Genomic DNA, 26,397 nt, shown 5'->3' with positions numbered 1-26,397 from the left:
GCGCGGACAGGTAGCGGGAGGGCGGCTGCGGCGCGCGTCCTTCGGGGTGCGGAGGTCTCGCCCCGGCTCCGCTCCCTTCCCGTGGCGGGGCGGGAGGAGACGGCCGGGCGGGAGCTCTCCCTCCGCTGCCCTCCCCTCCCCTGCCCTGCCCTCCGTGGGCCGCCGCCGCTGACAGGACACATTCTTGTCCCGCAGGGCCGCCGAAGGGGCAGCAGCGCCGCGAGGCCTCCAGCCATGGCCGACGTAAGCGCGGCTCAGCCGGGCGGGGCGGTTGGGCGGGACCGGGGGCTGCGGGGGCCGCGAGGCGCTGCGGCCGTGCTCCGTCGGGCGGGGAGCAGGTCGCGTCACGGCGTTGTCTGTCCCCGCAGGATCTGAAGAGGTTCCTCTACAAGAAGCTGCCGAGGTAACGAGGAGCTCCATCCGCGCCTCCCCCTCCGCGTTGTGCGCGCCGCTCTCCCTCCCTGCCCTGAGGCCGCCCTCCAGTAACACCGCACTGCTTTCTCTCCTGTGCCTGCCCCTTGCGCGTCTGTTCTGGGGGAGGGGAAAAGCGATAAATAAGTATGCTAGCAACTGTTCCGTTTGAAAATATTTTTTCCTTATCTTCTGCAGCGTCGAAGGTCTCCACGCTATTGTGGTGTCAGACAGAGATGGAGTGCCTGTCATCAAAGGTAATGGCAGCCGTGCTGCAGCCCTGACCCTGTGGCAAGTGGGGAGTGTGCGGCAGCCTCCTGTGCCCAGTGCCGTGACCGAGGGATTAGAGGAGGCTCTCACTTCAGTAGCTTCTCACTAAATTGAGAAATCTGTCCCCAGCAATCACAGGCTGCAGGAACTTTCCTCTTTTGCACCATGGCTGTGCAGGGTAGGAAGGGTGTGGGGTCCTGTGCCCTCAGTTGTTGCAGGGCAGCAGCGACAGTTCCTCACACTGGGGGGCCCTGGCCAGGCTGTGCTCAGAACTGACTGCATCCAGCTTCCACGTGTACTGTCTGATTCTTCCTGTGTTTGGGTACTGTGATTTTTACCCTATCTCAGCAGTCCTCCTTTAGGATACTTTTGCAGCGCAGGTGAGGTGGTTTAAGAATAGAAAGATTCAGTGTTGCTATTCGGTGGGGTTTCTTAGTGTCCCAGAGTACTTAAGCAGCTAGCTGAACATGCACATCTCCATCCGCCTCCCTTCTGGTGGCTGTTTGCCAGCAGTCAGTTCCTGAAGTGGTTCCACAATACTGTATGTGGGACGTGAACTGAAGTGCCACCAGTACCAGCTGCTAGGGATCTGGAAGCGTGCTGTGCCATGGTTACAGGTCACTTGCAAGGCATTAAACAATCTGCTGTCCTTGAAGACTGTACTTGTGACAGTGTAGGTGATGTATTATGTGTTCCTGTACTTGTGACAGTGTAGGTGATGTCTTATGTGTTCCTGGCACCACGTCTGCTTTTTGCACAGCACTGAGTGAGAAACACAAGGGCTTATGATGCAGTCACAGATACCGCGTTAAAGAAAAAACTTTCTTGTTCTATTCCAGTTGCCAATGATAACGCCCCAGAACATGCCCTGCGACCTGGCTTTCTGTCCACGTTTGCCCTTGCAACTGATCAGGGCAGTAAGTTGGGACTCTCCAAGAACAAAAGTATCATCTGTTACTACAACACATACCAGGTGAGTGAATGCAGCCTGGGGCTGGAGCTCCTTGTGTGTTACCCTGAGCATAATGGGGGAGAGAACATGGTGTAAACTCTGCTAGATTTCCACTTGGCTCTTCTTTGTGCTTTATTTCTCAATTAAAGCTGGCTAAGCTACACTCTTGCAATTTATTAAACTCTTAAATGTTTCTCAAAACTGAGAAGACTGACGGGTTGAAGATGGTCGAGTTTTCTGAGCAGCTAGCCAACAAGCACCAGTAGGTGGTGCTGTTGATGTGGTCTTCAGAGCGCTGTGAAAGGTTTATGTTCTTTTTGCAAAGAGTGTCAGTAATAAACAAATACAGTTACACAAGCACGTGCAGCTCATTTAGAAGTTAATATTGCTGTAAGAAGGATTTCAAGGTAAGAAAACACTGAAATATCTACTTACAGTTCTTACAAACTGGATATTTTTGTCCTGAAATCTTTTGTTACCTACCAAATGTCTGCTCCTTCTCAAGCTCACATGGTCTTAAGAGCTTTTCATTTTAGCTGCATTAAACCAGCATACTGCTTAGCCTGCAGTACTTTTGTTTTGTTTCTAAAATACATGGGTGAATTAATTTACATACAGGAGTAGGTTGCTTTGAGTCTTGATGTTACTGGTTTACGTGCTTAAAGCTGAAGCATCCTGTTAGAGGAAGAAATACTGCTATATGCTGAAGCATATCTTAGAATAATAAGCCTGCCTGCCCTCTTAGAAAGGAGCTTCCACAGAGTACACTGCAGCTCTTTATGCTGAGTTGGATGTTGGGTGAATAACGCAACAGAACACTAGAGGGAAGATGGCAGGCTTTCCAAATACAGCTTCCTGCACTGTGCTACCAGCTTGCTTAGCACATTTATCTGTGACATCCAGTGTGCGTTAGCTGCCAGGTAAACAGTGTTCTCTGTCTTGCAGGTGGTGCAGTTCAATCGCTTACCTTTGGTAGTGAGCTTCATTGCTAGCAGCAATGCTAATACTGGTACGTCTTCAGATGATTTTAAATGTTTACAGTATTTTAAGCCTCAGATGTCTTAAATATTTGAAAGTAAATTACCAGTTTTCTTCAAGGTGTATTAACTTTTTTCTTTTTTCTCCTGCTGTGAATTGTGTCAGAATACTGTGAAGAGAAGGGAGATGCATGGGTAAAGACCCATAGATTCTAGGTGACCTGCTGAGGTTATGATTACATTAGAAACACCTCATTTCTATTGTGTTTAACCTTATCTTTACTATGTGAAGAGTGTTTACTGCACAGGCAATGACTGCACAGCACAAACCAGCTGTCTGGTCTCTCCATCTGCTCCAAGTTACGTTCTGCAGTAAGATGTGTGGTGTCATCTCCTCAGTTCTGCAGAACTGGGCAGTCCTCCAGCAAGGCACCTGGGCTGGTGCGTGAGGGTTTTGGTGGTGGTTGCTGTGAGCCAAAGGGATTTAATTCTTGTGCAGCCACTTGGCTGTGCAGCAAGTGAGTTGTGCTGTACAGTCAGGGCCTGGGTCTGTATGCTTTGTGCCTTAGAGCGCTGCCTGGTGAGAATGAGTGAGTGCTATAGAAAACCATTCTTGTGACTGGAAGCTGCAGGTTTTGGAAAAGTGGTTCTCCGGTATGTTGTTCAATGAATGTTCCATCTCTTGTCTCTTCCTAGGGCTGATCGTAAGTTTAGAGAAGGAGCTCACGCCCCTGTTCGAAGAACTAAGGCAGGTTGTTGAAGTTTCTTAACCTCATGCTACAGTCGGAGTGCAGCGTCCATCTCAGCCCAATGGACAGGAAGACTCAATAATCCTCAGTCCAGTAACATGTCTCAGAAGATTTCACAGCTCCTTTGTACACTAAGCAAATTGTACATAGTACTGAATCTGAAATGATCTACGGGTGTGTTGTAGGCAGATGTTACTTTAGACCACGCTTCTTGTATTGTGCAGTGCTGGAGACCACCAAATAGCTCCCATGGAGTTTAGCTCAGCCAACTTAGCCACATGAGCACAGTGCTCTTGGCTCAGTTGAGCAACCCACAGACCTTTTGCTTTATGGGGCACCAGGCATTCAGTGGAGTTTATCCTCAGATTAGCTACCACAGCTTACTGGGTAACAGATGGATTGGTGTTACCAAAGATGTGGCTGAAGGAGTGTTGTGAGAGCCTGTTTGCTAGCAGTGATGTATCAGTACAATCAATCAGTATCCCATCCTGTTGGTGATGCTTTGGTCAAAGAATCTGACTAATCTGGGTGTTGGCTGCATCCTGCTTTCACTGAGAATGCTTTTTCTATGAAGGCTGTTGCTTTAGGGGTTTTCCTAACGCCCACAGGAAAGCACATGGACCATGTTTCACTTTGTGGGGTTTTTGTGTAACACAGTTGTGAAGTTCTCATGCCTTGTAGTTTTTGTGTGGATTTCATCATGGGTGACACTCAGCTCATTTACCCCTAGGTTTTCCTAAGTAAATAAATATAAATAAAATGTATTTTTAAATGACAGACCCTGGTCCACTCTTCTGTTGTACCGCAATATAGTACCATTTCTGTGCAGAGAATGGGTTTTTTAATCACTTGTAAGCTTACAAAAGCCAGGAGCTTACAAGCTGGCAGCTAACCAGTGTGCATCTCAATGGGGCTGAGTGGATGTTGCATCCTGTATGATCCATCCAATACATCCAATATGTAGATGGAGAAATTAGTAGCTGACTGGCTTCCTATTTATAAGATCACAAGGGTTCCAGCCCATGCCCTCTGCCTCACCTCTTTTCTCCCTCAGTCTCTCTGTGACACTAGTGCACACAGTCAAATCTAAAACTGTTGGTGTAACTGAGCTTTCTTAGCAAGTCTCTGACATCATGCTTACACCTTGCCCATCTCTATGCCAGGAGTGAGGGCTGGCAGTTCTTTGCTCAGCTCTCACAGATTAAAAATTGTCAGTCAACCCTTTCCCATTTAAACTGAGCTCCTAGCTCAAGCTTTCTGTAGCTCTAATCATAGAGACGGCTCTGGGTAACTGGGCCCCAAGGCATCTGTGTGGGTGCTTGTGGCAAAAATCATTCCTGTTCCATCCAGGGAGAATCTCTTGCTGTTGTTCCCTGCTCAACCCATCTGGTGCCCTTGCCCTAAATGCTTCCCCAGCCAACCGAGTGCTGATTTGCTGGCTTCTGTCTGTGGCATCCTGTACTGAGCTTGCTTCAGATGTTTTGTAACATGTGAAGAGGAAGGTTGCTTCTGTGGTTGCACTTGGAGCTTCGTTCCCAAGCTGTTTGCACAGGAGAGCAATGGTATGGGAGAACATCTGATCTTTCTTCTCCTGACACCACCTTTATTGTGTGCCAAATCATCAGTGCTTTTTAACTAAGTTGGAGGTGCAAGTTGTTATATTGACTCTTAAGGCAGAAAGAAGGACTAATTTATTTTGCAAAGCTTTAATGATACAGTGCAGAATGACAGAAGACCTTTGGTAGTTTTATAATGACTTTTTATTCAGAAAACAGTATATAAACATATTTACAAATGTTTTGAATGTATAAGTTGAAATAAAATGCTATTCCTGTCCAAAGCTGGATTTTCCTTCTCGTATGTTCTTCTAGTACGTTTCTGCTCCTTTTTCTCTTCAACTTTCTCACAGTAAAGGCATCTACTGAACACTGAGCTGCACATTGTCCAGGGAAAAGGTTTGCATGCATGCAGCGGTTCGTCAGAAATGTGACCATTACAGAGAGAGGGATCTCCCTGCTCACCCCACGTCTCCCAGAGGAGCAGTCAGATGGGAGATCAGACCAGGCTGGCCTTGAGACCCTCCAGTGTCAAAACCTGCTTTCAAAACTTAACACCTCTTTTTTTTCATTGTAGCACCAAAGCACAAGGCTTCTGCTTCCGAACTCTGGTGAGCCACAACACTTAGGTGTGCTTGAGTCTTCCAAAATGCATATGGAAATTTTCATCCATTATGTAGAAGATATACTCTTTCAAACACACGTGCACACGTGTATGTTTTTTAGTGTATATTGTGCTTTCCTGTTGCTCTTCTTGTTCAGTGTAAAGCAAGCAGTGCTTAATTCTTGAATGCAGTTGTGGATGAAATCTCGTTTTATAAACCAAGTTGTCTGCTTGAGGGGAAAAAAAATACAAAATCCAGCTCATTTTCAAAGGGGAGCATGTGATGCAATCAATGCTGCTAAAACGTTGGTGGTTGCCACCAGCAAAGCTTTCTGCAGAGCTCTGTCATCCATCCTCAGGGTCCTGTAGCAGCACACACGTGCTGAGAACTAGCTGCCTGTTTTTCATAGCCTAGGTTTGTAAACAAATGCGTTTCTGTCGCTGCTTACCATATCCTGTACGTGCCATTTAAAATAAATGTTCATTCAAAGCCATAACTGTGGTATAAATCTAAAATGTACAAAAATATACTTGACCAGAAGTATTACTCATCCATTACCTTCAAAAATCTTGAAATACTAGGTTTAATTCTGCGGGTGTTAATGTAGATAGTACTTACAAAAATGTAATTGGCTCTTTTGGCCAAATGTCATTCCTCTTTTGGCCTAGATCCAGACAGGCCACACAAAAGTAATATTTAATGTTTCCAGAAAGGCCTAATTTTAAATAACAGGCTGAGTGTTACAGTCTGTGGCTGCTAACAGTAGCTGTGATGGAGCGTGCAGTAAGTTCTCAAGATGGCTCTGGATAACCACAGAAGTTCTGAAGTGACTGCTTCTGTGTTTAGTTAATGGGTGCCTGAATGATTGAGCCTTGAAGACATAAACCACACACATCAAACTGACGCTGTGATTTTGCAATGGTCTCCACACATGACTCAGCAGCCTGAAAGCAGTCCTGAAAGCTGTATAGATCCTCTGTATGCAGAGCTGGATGCAAATGTCTGCGTGTGGGCAAGTAGTGGAGATGTGGAACCATCTTCCTGTGGTCAGATGCCTTCCCTGTGGTTGAGAGGCAATTCCTGCCCGTGGAATGGAAGGATTAGGGGTGCAACTGGGAACTGGGGGCATTGCGCTGCTCCACTTGTTTCCGTATTTGTGACTAGAACAGAGAAACAAGCCGTTATCATTTGTCTACCTGCATGTGGATGTGGATGAGTAAAACCAAGCTAAATACTCATTTTTTTTAAGGAAGTAACGTTTTTAAGTCTTCCTGTTTCCTTCAGGACCAACGTGTGCAATCTGTGCAGTTCAATACTGTTCACCATCTACAGGGCAATGACTTTAATGATGTTAATTCATTGCTTCTTCATAACAAGCCTAAATATCAAAAAGGCATCCCAAAAGTAGTAAAGTGGGCTGCCAGGCTCATGCATTTCATGAAAACTCCACATTCTAGTCTAGTTGGCCTGGAAGCCAGAGCAGCACTCTCTCCATGCAGATAGTGAGACCTGCAGCATTGGTGTGCTCTAGCACTGGGAGTTTATCATATCACAAGGCATACTGCCTTTTAACAACACACACCATCTTACCAGTTTCCATCGCAGTATTTTAATCCACTCATCTGCTTCTATTCCAGTTTTTGCACACAGGTAGTATGTTCTTAGTGGGAACACTAAGCTGTAAATAAACAATTAGAGCTGTTTCTTAAGTTGCTAGAGCAAAGCAGTAGTTCCTCCTAAAACTGAAGCCAACTGGTTGCACCACCACTGGCAGAGAGAGCAGGGCAGCAAGGCTTTTCTTCTGTACGGGAAAGGTTGACAGGCAGCATTCACAGTCTACAGCTCAGGGACATGTTCCTAGGGAGCCCATTGGGATCCAAGTGCCAGCTGGATCACCTCACTAAGTACCATATGCCTCAATAATGATTATATATATGCATTTTCAGGATTAGAAAAAGAAGTGCCCACAAAATATGAGCCTGCCCTCTTGCTCACCATCATGAAATAAAATCTTCTACCTGCAGTAGTCTGGCAAAGCCACGCAGAACTGACAGAGGCTGTTAAGATTTGTTAAGATCAGGGCTGGCTTCAGAATATAGGGAGCTTTCAAAAGCACCCAGTGGCTCCATTTGAAACTCCTGGCTACTCTGACCTTCCCAGCACAGTGTAGAATGCAACTTACCAGAAACAGTTGACTCTTTCTTGGGAATAGTCAAACTGCACTGCCGAGCATTCAGTTAAGTCGAGTGCCCGAATTGGTTCTGTGGCCTTTAAAATAAAAGAATTTTATAATGGGAACACATGAAAATAAGGCTACTTTTGTTCATCTCCAGTGCACTTGGACCTTTATGGGTGCTCTGGGTCTCTCTGAGTATAGGTATGAAAGCTACAAGCACTGTGAACCTAAACCAGCTAAACAACATCAGCGCTGTAGTGGGAGGAATTGAGCCTAATGTAAGAAAATGTAAGAAAGTACAGTAGGTTCAGCTCTGGACAAACAATAGAGGACACCACTACTGCAGGAAGCCAGAGCTAGATACAAACTGCTAAAGGTTTGGGTCATTCATTATAACATAACTAGTATCCAGCTAAGGCTCACAGAGACAAAAAAAAAGATAGTTACACATCTTATCAGTTCTAACCAGCTGCTGGAGATTTAATTAATTCCTAAAAGCTTTAAAAGGTTGAAGCTAAGTAAGGAAAAAGGCAACAGGAGAGCTGAAGTAGTGTGCGTGTGGCTTTTTGGGGACAGGTCTAGAAGCATTTGGGAGCAGGTATGTACTTCCCTTGGGAGTTTCATTCTATTCAGGTGTGAGAGTCCTTTTGATTTATTTTTCTCACCATGTTGAGTACCTCAGAAGAGGTGCCTGAAATGAAAGAGCTGCTTGCTCTATCTAAACACTCTCACTAATTCCTATGCTCCTTCATGAGGCATATGGAGCATTTTCTCACCTTTCCCTACATCTTTCTCTGTTTCAATAGCTGATAGTTGTGCACTATGTTATGAGAAAGCCGCACGTGCTGAGATGAACTGATAAGTGCCAGCCTGCAGCTAGCAGTGAACTGTACAGCAACAACAGAGGCATCAATGGCTACTGGAGCTGTGGGAGGAATCTGCATTTCTGACCAAGATGTGTTCTTGCCTGGTAAGTCACAAAGGCAATTCAGACTTTTTCAATTCATGAGTGCTGCCCTTAAAAATGTTACACTGGAAGTTTAATTCCAGGTAGTTTTAACTGAAATGAGCACTAATGGCAAGCTCTGTAAGTACTACATAGCTGATGGGAATGTTTGGGATGAGAGGGCAGGTGTATGCTGTTGCGTTAAAATCTGCAAGATGCTTGAAAGAGGCTCGGGCAGTGGCCAATGGTTTGGCTGCATTTGTGCAGGAACTTGCTGTGGAGGTACTGTAAGGGTGGAGGGACCCTAAAGGTATTTCTTACTCTTACTGTTATTCCATTTAAGTTAAAAGTGGAACACAACTGTAAAGACAAACTCTTTCCCAGATGCAATAGGTAAGTCTTTGTGCTAGGCAGATTGATAAGAATTTCCTTTAATTGCAGTTGTTTGTGTAAACTACACAACCACTTGAACTAAAAGGATGAAATCAAGGAATGCAAAATACACTTCTAGTACTTGCAGAAATACTTCAATAGTACTGTTCTCTGTCTGTTAAAGCTACCAGCGAAAGCTGTGCTGATAGCTTGAAATCCACTGAACAAACAAAAAGAATGCATTTTTAAAGAGCAATTTTGACCTGTAGGAGCACAGGAGATGGTTTCTAGCTGCAGAACTTATTGACTTACTTGTTAAGGTCATCAGCAAGACTCTGACTTTGAAAGTCCTTCTGAAAGTATGATACCTGGAAGTCCTTCTGACAGCATGGGAAGCTGTAACTTGGTAAGCTGTGATACGTATGCAAGAAGCCAGAAATAGGAGAATGTTGTGGCTGCCCCTGTACGTGTTTAGAGAATAGAACTGGTGCTTGCTACTTACTGTCTGGTCTTTGAAATATTTAAGTTCATTCCTATGCAGTGTAAACCACCTTGTCTTCCAGTTCTGAAAGATCAAGAACAGATGGTAATTGTCTTGTGAGAATTTTAATGTAGCACTTCTTGGGAAAGAAAAACCTTTAAATGTATTGACTTGCTCTGCTTTACAGTCACGCTTTGCTGTTGTTTAGAAGACAAATTATTCCTCCCCAAAGGGAAATTCAGGCCAAGTTCAGCATTCTCCCTAGCTTCTGTGGGCAATTACAGAGTAAAAGCAAGGAATAAGAGGTTTTCTTACCTTGACAATTTTGCCTTGTTTTATCAAATATCCTTCTTTAGTACCAAGCTGTGAAATAATAAGGAAAAGAACTGGGGTTAGAGAATCAGCTCTGTTTCTGTTTCCCACATCCCCTTCTGCCTGTAACCATAGATGGAAGAGCAATCTGTTCTCAGGCAGCTTCCTGTAACCACTTGCTCTTGTCCTTGTTGTTGAGTCCCTGCTCCTCACCACTTGGATAAACACCAACTTTTGCTGACTCCAGAGACAAACTCTTCCACCTCTCTATTCAAGCTTCTGGCCTGCATCTTGTCCATTAAATGAAGTAAAATATATGCAATTATGGTTGATCTTTATTTAGAAAAGTTGGTTGTCTGCCTCTGCATGCTATAGCCAGAAGTACCTGGAGTTTTTCAGTGAATTACTGCCACTACTGGAGGGAGCGTGGGGTGGAGGATGGAAAGCCTTTTAGTGGCTGCATAGGAAAGTTAAGTTCCTTTAGCGGTTTAAGTGGAACTCAGCTGTGAATGGGTGGATGTGGGATACAAAGTGTGTCTTGTATGGACTTTGTTAGCCTGTATTAATGTAACTCTTCCTCTTTAACTTCAAAAAGTTAGTAAGTTATTAGAATACTCTCCTCTGTGCTCTGAGCCATACTGTTCTGTACAAACCACCTGTTTCACTTAAATAGGAGTTAGGGATTTAAAGTCTCTAATTACTGTCCAAGTGAGTCACAGATATCAGAACAGATGGCTCAAATGGATATGAAGATGTTCTCTTGTTTCTCACACCAGGAAGCCATAGCTTCTAACATGACACTGCTTTTTACTAGGGCTGAGAGGCTCTTAAGTCTATTTTGGGTGCAAGTCTGTGTTAGAATATAGCAAGCCATCTTTCAGCTTTAAGATGAGATGATTATAAGGTAATAAGTCCAAATAAGAAAATGCTAAAAACAACAACAAAAAATCAAATGTAATGTGCCTACCAGAATACAGATACACTTACTCAGTTGTAGCACACTTGGTTTGGGGTTTCCCTTTCCAAATATGTCCCTATTTGTCTCTGAATATTTTTGAATATTTTTTTTTTTTTTTTTCAAAAGCTCAATTTTTAACTGATGTAGGGATTCAGAGGTGCTATCTCCTTCATTCCAGCCTGTATACTGCTAGAAGCTTGCCAAAACAAGGGTTTGCTGTGCAACCTGACATAGGTATTGTTGCATGCAGCCTGACCAGTGCTGTCAGAAAAGCATAATACTTCTCAATCTGGTCTTTAGAATTTGTTTTTTAATTCCTGATAATATTACTGGTAAGACTGCATCTTAAAGGGAAGATAACACAGGAGATCTAAAACCTTTTATATATACTTTGTTTGATGGTCAGACTCTCCTTGGCCTGCTGTAGACAGCACTGGCAGTCTCAGAGGCAATGGCTATGAGAGGCTTTATTTGTCTGTTTTTAGCAAGTCTGCTTTGCCTTATTTGGTGAAGTCGTCTTGTATTTCAGAACACGTACAGTAGTGAATTATCAGCATTATTCCATAGCTCACTCTAGCAATCACATTAAACTCAAGCCAACTCAAACACCTTTCTTGCCAAAGAGCAACTTACTGAGGGAGCATTTGGAACAAGATCATTTTCTGTCCTTCCTGTCTGCATTGCTGTGTGAACTCTGACAGACTCATAAATAGATGGCTCCTCCACCTCATGTGGGTAGGGATGCTTCAGTACAATTAAGGTTCCTGGAGAGAAAAAGAGCAGGAGTGAGTAATATGTCAAGACAGTCTTAGAAAGTAATTGGAAGTAGCTGCTTGCTTGTAGAATGAATTAGTTTCACAGAATCACAGAATGCCTCAGGTTGGAAGGGACCTGAAGGATCATGAAGCTCCAACCCCCCCTGCCACATGTAGGGCCATCATTTAATACTAGACCAGGCTGCCCAGGGCCCCATCCAATCTGGCCTTGACCTCTAGGCACAGGGCATCCACAACCTCCCTGGGCAGCCTGTTCCAGCACCTCACCACTCTCAAAGTAAAGAACCTCCCCTGACGTCCAACCTAAATCTTCCCTCCTTCGGCTTAAAACCATTTCCCCTTGTCCTGCTGTTATCTACCCTTTGGATTTGAAAACTTGTAGGTGATTTGAGTAACTTAAATATGAAATAAAGTCTTAATCATATTTTGTAATAAGGACAACAAAGGGAAATGAAAGCATGATTTTTCTCTTTTACTAACCAACTGATACCTTGTTCACAGGCACATGTATATGCACCTATGTTCAGCTTGCAATAGGTCAAAAGTGAAAACTGGTTTAATTCTCTCTGGCCTTGTAGGGAAAAAAATGCTTTAGCATCAGGAAGAAAACAGAGACACATCCCAACACCAGTCTATAAAAACTACTCTTCATCTGTTGCACAGACTGTTATTGTACATACATTGTAGGCAAAGATCCATGCTGCTAAACTGGCTGGACTAGTTCAACATCTTATACTGTATGTGCTTTCTATTAAGCTCTCCATGAAAGATACTTGTACAGAATCATTTGGTGATGGTATAACAATAGTAACAGATTCTTGCTGTTTGTGCATGTATCTATTTCTAAGAAGAAAGTTACTAACCACATGTTAGCAAGACTTTTGTTTTTTCTTCTGAGTTACAAGTCAAAGCTTCTATGTTTTGAAAATAACTTGAGGAGAATGGGTAAACAAAGCAAACAGCCTTCTGACCTTTCGCTCTGAATAAAAACTGAAACACAGAAACACAACACCAAATTGTTTTAAGATTGTTAGTGAACAGATTCAGCTTGTCAGTCCAAGAAATAAAACATAGCAGTCTCAATTTCCTTTTAATTATCTGTAGTTCAGGAGGAAGTACATGCAGAAAAGAATGTTAGTCAGTGTAGCAATCTGGAGTAGCAAACAAAGCTGTAGTAAAATGAAGTTTGTGGGCCTGGAAGCACAATCCTGCAGCTGTCCCAGTACAAAAGAACTGCTGTGCTCCATGAGCCAGTTTAAAGTTTAAGAGCTGACCAAAGAGCCTGGTGTATGCCTTCAGATACACAATTAGCTGCAGTGAGACAAAAGGTGAATTGAAGATAGTGAAAATTCTTACATATTCTACCTCACTGTTGCTGTCTTATCAAATCCTGTCCATAAGAAAGGTGGGAATGAAAAGTATTCATGTTATCTTGCTCAGTCCCTTCTCTATAAAATTGTTTGTAAGGATAACAATGGTTAAGAAAAACTGGTCCAACTACTTTCTGCTCTTGCTTGAGATAAAGCTGACTTGCACAGTGAAAGCTTCCTTTCGCTGAAAGGAAGCGTGGCCTAAGAAATTAGGCTTCTGCTGGCTCTTTGGCAAGCCTGCTGTATGTCTCTGTGTTGTACTGGTCAGTCAGCCATGATGATGCTTGGCTGAGAATGGGCTCTAATGAGCCCCTGCCCCCTTCTTAGCACACATCAGTTATCACCCCACACTGTGTTGTCATTTCCTTCCTCTCTACTGTTATCCCTAACAAGTGAAGGTAGAGGAGTTCTTGATGTGATCTTCAAATGCCCTTTTCCTGCTATATAGTATGTTCAACTTAAATACCTTAGAGATTTCACAGAGCTAGCAGAATCCAGTTAGGAGCTTTAAAGTGGCAAGTGAGCCCTTCATTCAGCAGTATTGATCCTGTCCATAGAGACTGTGTAACACCCAAGCCTCATTTACTAGTCTCTGTAATACATGCAGTGATAGAATGGGGAAGTACAGCCTCGTCATCTGGAATCTCTGCAGAGTTAGGCCTGCAGGTGCATGTCTGATTTTGCAGGAAGCATTTCTAATTGGTGCAAAGGGTACAAATACAAACTGTTCTAAGCATACTTAAAAACAACTTAAGAGAATGCTCTGGAAGACACAAGCACAATATTGAGTGTAGCACTGCATTATGTTTGTGAAATATTTTATAAAGCAACCTTCAAATTTAATGCTTCTGATCCACTGTGTTAGAAGGGTGCTGGTGCTTATTCACTGTGTGACATACCCCAGCTATTGCATGTGACAACCAGCATTTAGCTGGCCACTTTCACAGTGCTGCTCATAATGTATGACTTATTTGCACATGCTTTTTCCATGGGATACTAAAGTTTTTGGCACTAACTTGTATTGACTTATTGTCAGCTTTTACCTTTGAAGCTAAATGTAAATCTGGCACTTCTGGGCTAATACGCATCTACTTGTGGGATCCCAGTCTGATAGTGTCATGTTCAAGTCACTTGTAGGAATGGAGTTTAATGTTTTGACACTTAACTCAGGTAGCATGCTGGCTGCCCATGAAACCTGCGCTTTTCTATTCGTTTTTTTTTAAAGCAACACAAATCCATGTGATGGTGGGATGGGATCAGCAGGCTGACCTGCTGTGAACAGAAAGAGGAAGAGATAACACAGGGGATGTTTCCTACAGGAAAGTGGAGGATATCACTTGCTTGACTGAAGAAGAGTAGAGCAAAATTTTCAGGTCCTTTTCTACCAATTCTTTTTGGAAGATTTCAATTTTATACACAAATATGTATTTTTCTCACTAGGTAAGCATTCTGCTTTGGTTTTGTCCTTGTTAAGAAGGTTCTGCTCCATCCATTAACGCATATTTTCAAGAGCTTCTTTGGGTTCTCAGAGAGAAAGCACACTATGTCCATAGCTAGCAAAAACTCAGGCTGCATGTACTATGTCTACAGCGTACTTGAAAGTTTTTTTGAAGAGGGATATCTTAATAACTCAGGGATTTTTGAAGAGGAACACTTTAACAACATTTCTACCGTATAACACATCAAAAACTCCTTTTACTCAGATCTGTATGAAGCGTGACTACAGGCATGTTTGTGAAAATGCAGAGCTCTACTTACCTGTTTCACTTCCAATTAAAGGTTGATTTGCAAAATGCATGACTAATTCCTTCAAGCTGGAAAATTCATTAAATCCGAATTTGAGTGAGGTTCCTGTATATTCAACATGAAAATGTTTCACAGAATCCTTTCCCCTGCAACAGAAAAGGAAATCTTGTAGAGGACTGGTAAAGGACACTTGGCATGTAAAATCCTTAAACAGTAGCTACTACCACAGGAAATCTAGCACAAAATCAATCTTAGCAGTAATACTGTTGCTGTTACCGTCCCTCACTTATAGTCAATACATCTGAAAATCGTATTCATGAAGAAAACATACTTGCTGCTTTACAGATGAGGATAGCAAAAGCCACAAAAGATCAAGATAGTCAATCTTGTCACAAATCAATAAGACTTATAAACATGATCTTTAGGTTTCTGTCTAAGCAGGTTGATGATTATCTTTTACCCAGCCCCAGTTCTGATGGTCTGCCTCTACTATTTGAAGTACTTGCTTTATTCTTCAGGTGTCACCGCAGTCTCACTCTCTGCTTTGATTGAACAATGAAGGCTTTACAATTTGTCTGCTCTGTCTCTGTCCTCATGGTTGCACTGTATTGGGTGCTGTCAAACAAGAATCAGGGTCCTTTTACTGTCAGAGAAGTAACATAATTTGTTTATGCAAGCCGGTGATATTTAGAGAAGTATGCAAGGCTTCACTTCCTGGAAGGGTACTTATTTTTACTTCAGAAGTCAGTGAAGCGCTTAGAGCAAGCATCTTTTCCGTGAAAAAGTGACTTCTGTTAATATTACTAGCATCCAAAGTGGTCCAGAGAGAAGTCTGGCTCAGAAAACATGCCTGTAGCAAAAATACTAACAAATTTTGCTGAGAAGGGGGTCTCACAATGTTTTTTTTGGTGATGTTTATTGACAGTTCTACAGGAGCTTCTAATTTCCAACTGGTATTTCTCTCTGAACAATAGTTAGAACATGACACTGTAGAACATGCCTCATAATCTCTCTTGCGCTTTGCCCTACCATCAGCTCAGACAGTGTCTGCTGTCCAGTGCGGCTATCTGGCTAACAAATATCTGCTGCAATGGTTTGTTGCAATTACAGGGTCTTCACCTTTTCATTTAATTTCACAGGAAATACAATGTTGCAATTAGAGCAATTTCTACTCTATTTCCTTCTATGCCAGTTCCTTCTTAAAGTTGGCTAATACAGCTGGGAGATAGGGTTTCAGGCAGTGTATGATCTCTCTGCTTGTCTTCTTACAGCTGGAGTTAAAACCCCAAGGGCTTTCTCTTACAAATGATGATGACTGGTGAAGTTTCTTGAGAGGTAAAAAGGGAAGTAAAGGAATTTTAGGAGATAAGAAAATGAAAGCTGTAATTTCTAAAATGGCTCTTCCTGCAAGGCATCAGAACGAAACCGAATTGCTTATTCCAAAATGAAGTTTTAATAGAAAAAATTTGAAAAGCGAATTATATTTACAGCAGAAAATAAATAAATGAAACATCTTCAAATAAAGATTAGTATTTCTAGGGAGCTGTACCACTATGAAACCAGTGTAACAGTAAGAGACCAACCTCCAGACTCAGATCTGGAATGCTCTGCATGCAGTGATGCAGTGAGCAACTCTTGATCCTTACTGCAAGAGCTGAATAGCAGATTGGAATTGGCCCAAGTAGACTTCTCTCGGTATCATAAGACTAGAATTTGGTAAAATGGCAAGTATATTTTCATTATCACTTCAGCTTTCATCTCCTATTAGAACAACTTATGCTGTGTTCCTACCTGCAAGGGTTGTGAATAACCAGCATCACTGTGTATATCCAAGCAATTTAATTTAAAAAGTTGCCGTGATTCATAGAATAAGTTGAAAAAGACCACAATGGTCATCTTGTTTCAACCCCCTTGCTGTGTGCAGGGTCGCCAACAACCAGACCAGGCTGCCCAGAGCCACATCCAGCCTGGCCTTGAATGCCTCCAGGGATGGGGCATCCACAACCTCCTTGGGCAAGGATTCACCAGAGCTGTAGTTCAGAGACCCAATATGAGGCAGAAATGAGCATGAATGCAATAGCTTGAACATTCACTAGAGACTTAATATTTCATATAGTTGCCAGAAGTTATGGATTGCCAAAGGTTATGGATGTATTTAAGGCTGGTTACCTCAATGCAGCTGACACGCAACTACTTTGTATGTCTAATGCATGTGTCTCTCATTTTGCCTGCCAAAAATATTGTGGCTACTCTGCTTCTTGGCTTTTTAAGGATTCCTTCAAAATGATTCAGTAGTGAATTACCCAGGGTAGGCTAAGTGTGCTTTTTACTGGCTGTGTCCTGAACTGACGTAAATTGCTGAAATTCTGATGATTTCAACAGCCTTATTTCTGTAACTGGGGAAATACTAATACTACCTGAATCAGTAGTACACTACTGGTTACAAATCAAGTCTTAGCTCACACTGGAGGAGTAAAACTATCCAGCAAATCACTGGATTATCTGGATGACAGTTTCAGAGATCCAGAAACTGTAAAGTTACAATCAATTAACTGTTACATTTTCTTTCTATTTATGACTATTTCTTCACTGTAAACATTTTTGACATCTATCAGGCATTTAAGCTGTCATTACTGTCATGCAGATTTTTACCATACAGACAGAATATCTATACCAATCACAAAATGACATTTTTCCCAGTAATGTTAGCTCATATTTTGGAAAAAAAAAAAAAGAGCCTTTTTCAAATTCAGTGCATATCTTATTCTAAAGTCGCTCAACAGGACTAGATCATTAGGAATGTATTTTCCAATAGTTTGGGCCCCAGAATGAAATCTGAAGGTCGTATCAGTATGTGAGATGCAAACATACATGGGAGTTAAGTGAAAAATCTTTAAATTGTCAGCTGTGTAGCATCAGATAGGTACCATAAGAAAGATGTTTCTGTTCATACCCTACCTTACAGAGAGGGAATACAAATCTTCCCTTTCGTTACTCTTCCTCAAGAGATAGCTTCCATCCTTCCCATTGGAAAGAAGCAGGGCTTCTGCTGCATGTCGAGTAAGGTTATAATGATACCACCTGGGGAGACACAAGGGGTTTAAAGCATCATTCGCTCTGTTCTTAGCTGACAGTTTCTGCTGAGTTTTGGAGCTGAGTCAGAGAAAGAAGCAGAACTGGAACTAACTCTGCTACAACTGAGTTATTCTTCTAACAGGCAAATACAGGTTGAAAAGAACTGTGCCCTTCTCAGCAGCCTCCTTTTGACAAGCTTACAAAATGATCTTTGTTGTAACTATGAAATTATGCTCTTCCATATTTACAAAGAGCTGACTGTATAAGTACCAAGAAATTACCCAGACGTTCTCTAATAAGGTGAAAGCAGTTCTGGGGGTATGCAGAACACTTTGTCTAATTTCAGAATCTCTACTTCCTGATAAATCTACACACTTCAGTACGTTTCCTCTTTTGGGGCAAACAGGGAGCATTTGGGTATAAAAACAGAAAAACGTCTTCCAATCTCTAATTCCCTCAGCTCAGTTCATCTGCGTTGCTAATATCTGCAATTAAGCAGATTTGCCTAAACTGATACTTTCATATGAAGCATAACCTTTTTGGAGGAGGGAATGAAGGGGAGGAAAAGGTAAACCAGCAGAATCTGAAGTGAGAATTTGGGAAACTCGCCATCACTGTCACTCGGCTGCATGTGATCTGAGCAATGCAACAAAGTACTGAACATTTGCTTCATTTAACTTCAATGAAAATTCACTTCATACATTTTTATGTATGAGAAATCCCATGAGGAATCCACATGGAATGTTCTGGGGAAAATAAAAAAAAAAAAAGTGATGAAGACTGCACAATGCTTCTTACAGCCTTGTTTCTGTCCAGACTGACTTGGAACAGAAATGTCTTATTTCTTTCAGTAGAAAAGGATCTCATTAGAACCATTCTTGAAACTGGTCACAGAAAAAGGGATGTGGCTATAGAAAGCTAAAGCCCTAACTCTGTAAGAAGCTGTAGGCAAAAATTAAAGATGACTATACTTACACCAGAGTTTCTGGTCGAGAAGGAGAGAATGCAGTACCTCTAATACCCCTCCCCTCATCCATATGGGAGTGGTGCTGCTTCCCTATCCCCTTTCTTTAAAACTTTGTGCCTGTATCTGTTGGGGTGAGCTCATTACTACTTCAGCTCTTGAAATATAGATTGACTGACAGCAGACATTGGATCACAGCACTTTCTGGTGTTCATATTGCAACAGTCTTCAAACTGAAATGATATGTAACTATACACTCTTTTTTTCCTTTTCTGTTCATCAGAACCTGCCACTTATCTCGGTGTCTCTCACAAATGTTTACCTCTGAATTTAGATGGCTGCCTATCTGAAAGGCCAGCTGGTTGATAAATGGCTTTATAAGAGATTTCGGACTGTTTCCACTCTGTGGAAGACAAGATCCATGTGAAACTCAATACAGGCAGAGTTGCTGCTTTGACTTTGGAACGTGCTCTGTGGACCATCTACAAAGTAGAATAAAATAATAAGTATTTAAAGATCAAACTGTCATTCTCAGAAACACCTGTCAGCCAAAATCTGCTTTGGGATTAACTGCCCAAGTAAGTAACAGTCAAAGGTCAGATCTGTTCTGATGCGATGAGGATCGTATTGGCACGTAGGCTAGGCAGGCTCTACAGCTGAGAAGATGACATTGTGTTTTGAGTGCAATCTCATAATGTGTTTTCTCTTACTGCTGTGACAAAGAAACATTCAGAAAATCTGCGAGTGGTCATTTTCATAAAAAAGGTCACTTATAAGTGTGCTATTATTTTATTTCCAACAAGTCTTCTATGAAGAATTGGAACTAGAGGTCAGTTAGGTTCATAAAATGGACTATTTGCATGTGCTCTCTTACATGCAAGAGTGATTTAATGACATCCTGCCATTGCAGAGAGGAGAAAGTCATACCATCTACCTGGGAAAATAACATTGGCTTAAAGCAGATACTTAAATCTGCTGAAAAAGTTGCTGAAAAAGAGAAGAAATTGCTCTTCTTATACAAATATGCTATTGCAGACAAAAATCCCTCAGATATTACTATGGTCATCTTTCTCAGCTTTAAAAGGTGAACATGAAGCAATAACACAGCTCACAGCTGGCTGCCCTTGGCTTTGCATGTCCTCTCTCAAACTCATACGTACCTGGAAGGTTTTTTCCAGTTACTTCATTTCTCTGATCAAAAGTCCTGTATGCACCACTCCTTGTTTTAGTTTCCTTGTTGTCAGTTTGACAAATGATTTCAGATTGGGTATACAATTGCTGCCAGAGTCATGTGTCAGTTCTTGTTCCTTTAACTTTGTCCAAAATCATGTTAGTCTCACTATCCTATGCTCAAAAGCACTTATTTTTTAATCACTGTGTGCTGCTGAAGAACTGTACTATTCCTACTGCTTTTCAGAGTGGAAGCATTTTCCAGGCCTATGGACAGCATATCTTAAGGCAAGCCTGTCACACTACTGGGATTAGCTTTGCTTCTCTTTGGAAACTATCACATTTCTATACATCAGACTACTTTTCAGATTAGATTGTATCAGTGACAGTGTAGGAAGGGCTCCACTGTCAAGACGAGGAGGAATGAGAACAGAGATGGTACCCCAGAGAATCAAAAGACATCCCAGTGTGGTCCTAAGTATTTGCCCACCTAAGCACCAGTGTGACTCCCACCAGGGGGAAACTGGTGGCCACAGCACAAGCTGTGTCTGTGTCACTGCAGCTATGACACTCATTGCAATGCCAGAAAAGGGTGTGCTGACATGACAACTTTTTTTTTTTTTTTTTTTTTTTTTTTTAAGATCTGTTACAGCTAACATAGTAACTAGAGCTTTCTATGTGGTGGTGGTAATCAGAAGCACACTGTAGCAGTGTTTTTAGTGGGGAATTTCCTCTTCAGATAAGAACACCCTCTTCAAAATGTTCATTTATTCTTTAATAACTCAAAATATATTGAAGAAAAAGTTACAGAAATTTCATTCCTATGTCACCTGCAGATCAGTTTTTATGCATGGTATCTGCTTTTTTCAGTAAAGCTGTTGGCAAAGCAACTGTCCTGGGATGTGGTGGAGTCACTGTCCATGGAGATGTTCAAGAAGTGTTCAGATGTTGTACTGAGGGACATGGTTTAGTGGGAAGTACTGGTCATAGGTGGACGGTTGGGATGGATGATTTTGGAGGTCTTTTCCAATCTTGGTGATTCTATGAAATGTATAGATATTTCCTCTAAAACACTTATTTTCAGCCCCTGTAAATAGGGGCTGGTGAATGACACTATAGCCAGCATCGGGAGGGTGAACTTTTTAACAGTATTGGAGTACACAAGAAAAAACTCACCTATGGCTGACCTACAGGTAAGCGTTGAGGGACTTGGCTGACCCTCTTCTTGGTCATTTCTGTATGCAAACAGCTGAACGTCCAGTGGAGCACTCCCTTTTCCTCATCATAAGAACTATAGATATCTAACAGCAGTAGTATGCACAGCAAGAAGTTTTGACTGCTGTTTGTTTTCATGTCTGAAGCAATGCTTAACTGATGTATGCCTCGCTATCAGGTAAGAGCAGTAGGCACATATTTGACTTATAACCTGGATGGAGTTAGACACTCCTGTAAAAGTCAGGTGATTTCAAAGTTCCTTCTTGGAAACGGGAAGGAGATTCTTGGTGTTCAGCTGGGTTATCCTGTGGATAGCAATGTGGCTGTCTAGGCTGCAGGTGCCAAGCAGAAACACAGCAAAATATGTCACTTCTCATTTACCTCTAAAAGGGAACAAAGATCTTCGTTACATTCTTCCGCAAGTGGAGGTGATCTAAAAGTGTTCTCAATAGGACTTCATTCCTATGTTTTTCAGGACAGCTATTTAGTCTTTTTTTTTTCCTTTGGTGATGGTAGATACTGGCAGGTTTTGCACATTTTGAGGTATAGAAAGTATCCCCTATTATAACAAGATGAATTTTCTTACAAAATTATATACCATATGATATTCTTAAAGAAGTATTCCCATTCTTAGTTTAAGGAGTAGCATGCTGTACTGCTTGTTTTATCTCATTTGACTGTACATGATGCTCTTCACGTGCCTTTACTCAAAAAATGACTCCATATAATGGCCTCACTGGCTTTTCTAGTCTCTGCATGCTGAATCTCAGAAACTCCAATATCAAATGTGTCAAGTTTGTTCTTTTTTTTTCCCCCCCTAGAAATATTACCTATCATCTTAAAATTGGGAAGGGCTCTTTTTATGTCACATCAGTAAAAATGATGATTTGTCAATGTTTTTAATGGTACATAAGTCAATATACATCGCACTGAGTGACGTGGTTTAGTGGGCACGTTAGTGATGGGTTGACAGTTGGACTGCATGGTCTTAGTGGTCTTTTCCAACCGAATAATTCTATGGTAGTTCAAAAAACTAGAAAAGGTGGGAATGCCAAGAAGAGTTATAGGTGGCAGGCAACCAAAAATGGTGTATATTACAGAACCTTTCCATGTGTCACACTGAAACTCAATGTTTCAACGTGACACACCTAATCACACACCCATGTGAAGTACTTTGTTGGACTGACTTCTCACCATGTCATAGGAACAATAATTAAAAAATAGAAATACGAGGAAGTGACTTCAGTGCATCCAACCTTCACGTTCATGTCTTCTATTTGCAGGCTTTTTCTAGTTCAGCTTCTGCTTTTCACTTCTATTTTCTCTCTCCACTCTCTCAACTGACTTTGTTCTGCCCACTTCTTTTGCCAACTTTCTGTTTTAATTTTGCTCTTGTTTACATTAGAGATACAGATTTAAAAAAAAAAAAAAAAAAAAAGAAATCTTCTGACCACTTGCCCTGTCCTGCTCATATCAGTTCCTCAACACAGGACTAAATCTTAACATAATCTGATTTAGGCCTGTGATATAATTTATTTTCTTACTAAAGCTAAGTACGAAGAGTACTGTTCAGTCACATAAATACCATCTGTTGCAGTATTGTCAAACCTGGAGCAGGAGAAGCATAAAAGCTGTGCTACAATAGATGAGAAAGAACAGTGAAATTACAAAGAGAAGAATGCTACAAAAACTTTTCCTCTCCTTCTTTTCATTCCTGAAAGACAAAAAATATACTAGTACAACCATGTTGAGACTGAAGGTATGTTACCAAACCAGACTAATTACTCAGATGCCCAGACAGTCCACATTCTCATCTCTTGCACAAATACAAGAAATGCAAAGAGGATTTCTCCGAACTCACATTATGTGTGATCAGATACATGAGGTTCACGGTGGAATATAAAATATTTAGCAATAAATGCAACTGGAAAAAAGGCTGATTCCAGTCATCCATGCAGACCTCATAAAGAGAATCATGTCAGTTCCTTTTTCCTTTAAATCAGTGTGTGTGTCTCTTGAAAAGCTTCAAAGCTCCCATTTAGTGTTCATACAGTTAGGGAAGAAATGAATGAGGTAATGTGTTTTTTAACAACAAATGTTCTGATTCTGGTCTTCTTTTCGGTGGTGGTTCCACCTATAAACACCTTTACAATGATGCTGACAGTATTCCAGATTTCTCTTTTGAGCTTGACTATCTGACCGCTAAACCTCTCAAATTGTGTAGAGGGCTCCAAATAAACAAGCCACCATCTTCCCTCAGACTGGCTGACTGAATGAAACAGTTTAAAACAAGAGAGAAAAAAAAAAAAAAAAAAGCCATGATGGAAAGGCCCCAAAAGTTCATGTTTGTAAATACCAAGGCTCTTGAGAGCAGTGATACAACTTGATAAACAGCTGTAGATATGCCTAGATCTCTCAGTGGCTATGATTATTCATGAAGATAACTTGGATTGTTAATTTTTTTCATTGATTAGTTTTTTGTGATGGATAATATACTCCTGGCAGAGACAAAATAAGATGGGGATTTGAATATATCGACTTTGTCTTCTCCTTCCTGCCTTGCGCTCAACAATGTAGTAACTACAATGTAATTACAGGAGCATTAATCTCGATAAGCCCAGCAAATACCAGATCCTCTAAGCCTAGCAGAGTGTCAGATGAGTATGCAGTACAAAACCTATCTGCATGGCTGTCAACTGTCCATTCTGATAACCAGCTGATCTGGTAAACTGAGGTTATTCTGTCACCCGTATCTTTCCCCTTAAAATGCTTCCCATATCACACTTCTTCAAACCTCCTCCAACTTTGAATTTTGCACAGCAAAGTAGAAGGTCTAAAATAACCCACTCCAGTTTACCCCAAAAGATTCATGAATGTCAAATCTGCTCCCTGTTTGAATGAATCCTTTCTCTGTTGGTCTTTACTATGGCAATAATATATATTCCTCACTGGAACCAGGACTCAGTTATGCTAGATACTATGTTGGAAGGAAACAAAAAATGAAAATAAAAATCAACTTCATAGTAGAAAAAAAGGCTTTATTTAGTCATCCGAAGAGAGTCCTTGCTTGGAATTGCTTATTCAGGTTTAGTTCATTTAATTAAATGCACTGTGTTAAGGGGATGTTTGGTACTTTGTAGTAGGGTGAAAACTTTATATTTTCCCCTGAAACAGAAATAAAATAAATAAGCTTCAGCTTAAAGATGGATCTGGGTAGCTTTCTCACTGAGTTGTCTTTTCTTCCTTGTACCATATAGGGCTGCAGTCCTAAGTGTCCATCTGTTAGGATGAACTTTGAAACAAGCAAAGCAACCTATGAGCATAGGTTGCTGGTTTAGATCAACTCAAGCCATTTAAATGAATAGAAGTTTAGCAATCTGGAACCTTGTTTTCCATAGAAGATGCAAGTCAAGTTTTTCTGTATTTTTGTTTTTCATGAGAGTAATGAATCTTCATGAGAGTAATGAGCTATGCAGGGAATGCAAACAACGCACACTCTGGCTACCATTATGAAAGTGACTTTACCTCAGTCAGTACGTTAGATGCTTCAGTAACAGCCACTTCAATAACAGGTGCTTCCAAATATGGAAATGATTAGCTGTGTGGACATGGCAATTCCAACTTTTTGCAGCCCAAGCTCTTCACTAGGTGAAGAGCTCTGCTACCACAAACCCTTTCCTCCCTGGCTGTGCAGTGCTGTTCCCCACACTCCTTCCCCTCTGTGCAATGCTGTCTGTGGAAAACTCCTGCTAGCCTTCTTGGTGTGGAGTTGGCAGGTGGGCAAACCTGGTCAGTGGTGGGAAAGGAGCAGGACCTGCAGCAACCTGTGGCCTTCCTTTTGCTGCTGGGCTTTGTTTTGTAGTGAGGGTGGGCATCTGGCACTGCCTACAGCTGAAGCACAGGTGCACGGAGCAGCCCTGTGCCCCTGGGGCATGGTGCTGGGTGGCCAGCCTGCCTGCTAGGGCCGAGGGCACCCTGAGAAAGTGGTCCAGCTCTGGAGGTGCTCCCTTGGATGCTGGATGAACAGGTGGCTAAAGCCCCCCAGAATTCCTTTCCCTGGTCCTGCATAGGGAGAACAGCACAAAACACAAGGTCTCCCTGATAGAGGGACATCTGTCATATCCTGAACTAGCCATAACCTCCTGGTTATGTTTGAAGCACCTACCTGCCCTCTTGGTTTTTCTAATTCTTGATACATCACACTCATCTGCCATCTGCCAGCATCCTTGGCATCCCGTCCCGCCCCAGGACCGGGAGCCGGCTGCGCCCCGAGGGGCGCTCGTTAGAACTCGCCGCCGTTCGTTTATCCCCGGGAGTTCCGACCGCAGCCAGAACTAAGCGCCAGCTGCCCCGCGCCGCACCCCGCGGCCGCCATTTTGCGCGGGAATCCCCGCGCCCCTCAGCCGCCCCCGGCGCAGGTCGAGGGGAAGAGGGCCGCCATCTCGCGTGCGGACCCCCGCGCCGCCGCCGCCTCTTACCCCAGCGCCCGCAGCTCCTCGTCCAGATGGGCGCTCGGCTCCCGGCGCTGGGTCATCGTCCCGCCGGGTGACACCGGCTGCCCGCGGCCGCCTCCGCGGGGCGCTGGTAAGTGCGCGGGCGGTGCCTCTGGGTGGATGCCGGCCCCTCGGCGGCCGCCTCGCCGCGGGGCGGGGGCAGCTCGGTGCGGGATCCTACCGCGCTGCGAGGGGTTCGCGCTCAGTTTCCTGAGCTCTTTCACGCTCGTAGCTGCGTGGTTGGTGATAACTGATTTCTGTGGCGATTTCCATTCTTCTCCACGTAAATTTTAGAGAGATCCTGCTGACAATCTCTTAGAAACAGCAGTAGGAAAGTTATGTGGAAGTTTGCCAAAAAGATCGTGTGTAACCAGGAACGAAGTGTTGTTAGATGATGGATGAGCTCTGTGGAAAGAAGTGTCTTACTGTCAGCTCCTTTTCTTATATTCCAGAAGGTTACAAGATGTGCTGTGTGCCAGTGTTACCTAATGCTTCGTGGCAGTACTTACTGTAGCTCTGTCAAATTCTTATTTTCATTAAACTTCTTTGGGGGGGAGGGGAAGGCCATCTTGGGGAATTAAGGGGAGGTACAGTGCTATTTATTTTCCAGACCCACTACAGTTTTCACTGCATACCCAGCACTGAAAATAAGTTGTTTCTAGAAGAACTGATATTCAAAGAGGTCAGAAGCGTGACTTATTTTCTCATAAATAATCATTTGAACTAAGATTAGTTCAGAACGGGCTCAATAAAAGCCTCCTGCTCCTCATTCTCTCAGTGAATTGGCTTTACAAGAGCTTTTCTAGCCTCCTGATTGGGAAAA

The 26,397-nt window shown here is 42.4% G+C and overlaps 2 protein-coding genes across 2 annotated transcripts; one reads left to right on the top strand and one right to left on the bottom strand.

Moving 5' to 3' along the window:
• Nucleotides 1-234: 234 nt before the first annotated feature.
• Nucleotides 235-3,380, top strand: LAMTOR3 (late endosomal/lysosomal adaptor, MAPK and MTOR activator 3; the record flags this gene model as incomplete). Its single annotated transcript, XM_079534120.1, has 6 exons — nt 235-243; nt 369-403; nt 610-668; nt 1,521-1,654; nt 2,579-2,642; nt 3,307-3,380. The coding sequence occupies 6 exons, from the start codon at nt 235-237 to the stop codon at nt 3,378-3,380; spliced, it is 375 nt and encodes a 124-aa protein (XP_079390246.1).
• A 3,240-nt stretch (nt 3,381-6,620) lies between these two features.
• Nucleotides 6,621-25,522, bottom strand: DAPP1 (dual adaptor of phosphotyrosine and 3-phosphoinositides 1; the record flags this gene model as incomplete). Its single annotated transcript, XM_079535147.1, is given in 10 exon segments — nt 6,621-6,680; nt 7,111-7,198; nt 7,703-7,788; nt 9,517-9,579; nt 9,811-9,858; nt 11,399-11,529; nt 14,670-14,803; nt 17,616-17,738; nt 25,289-25,498; nt 25,500-25,522. Coding segments are annotated over 10 exon segments (966 nt in total).
• Between the last annotated feature and the right edge of the window lie 875 nt (nt 25,523-26,397).

This window comes from Tetrao urogallus (genome assembly GCF_951394365.1).
Source record: "Tetrao urogallus genome assembly, chromosome: 4".
In the NCBI taxonomy this organism is placed as follows: Eukaryota; Metazoa; Chordata; class Aves; order Galliformes; family Phasianidae; genus Tetrao; species Tetrao urogallus.
Note: the sequence above shows the minus strand (reverse complement) of the source record. Positions and strands in the feature narration are given on the sequence as shown.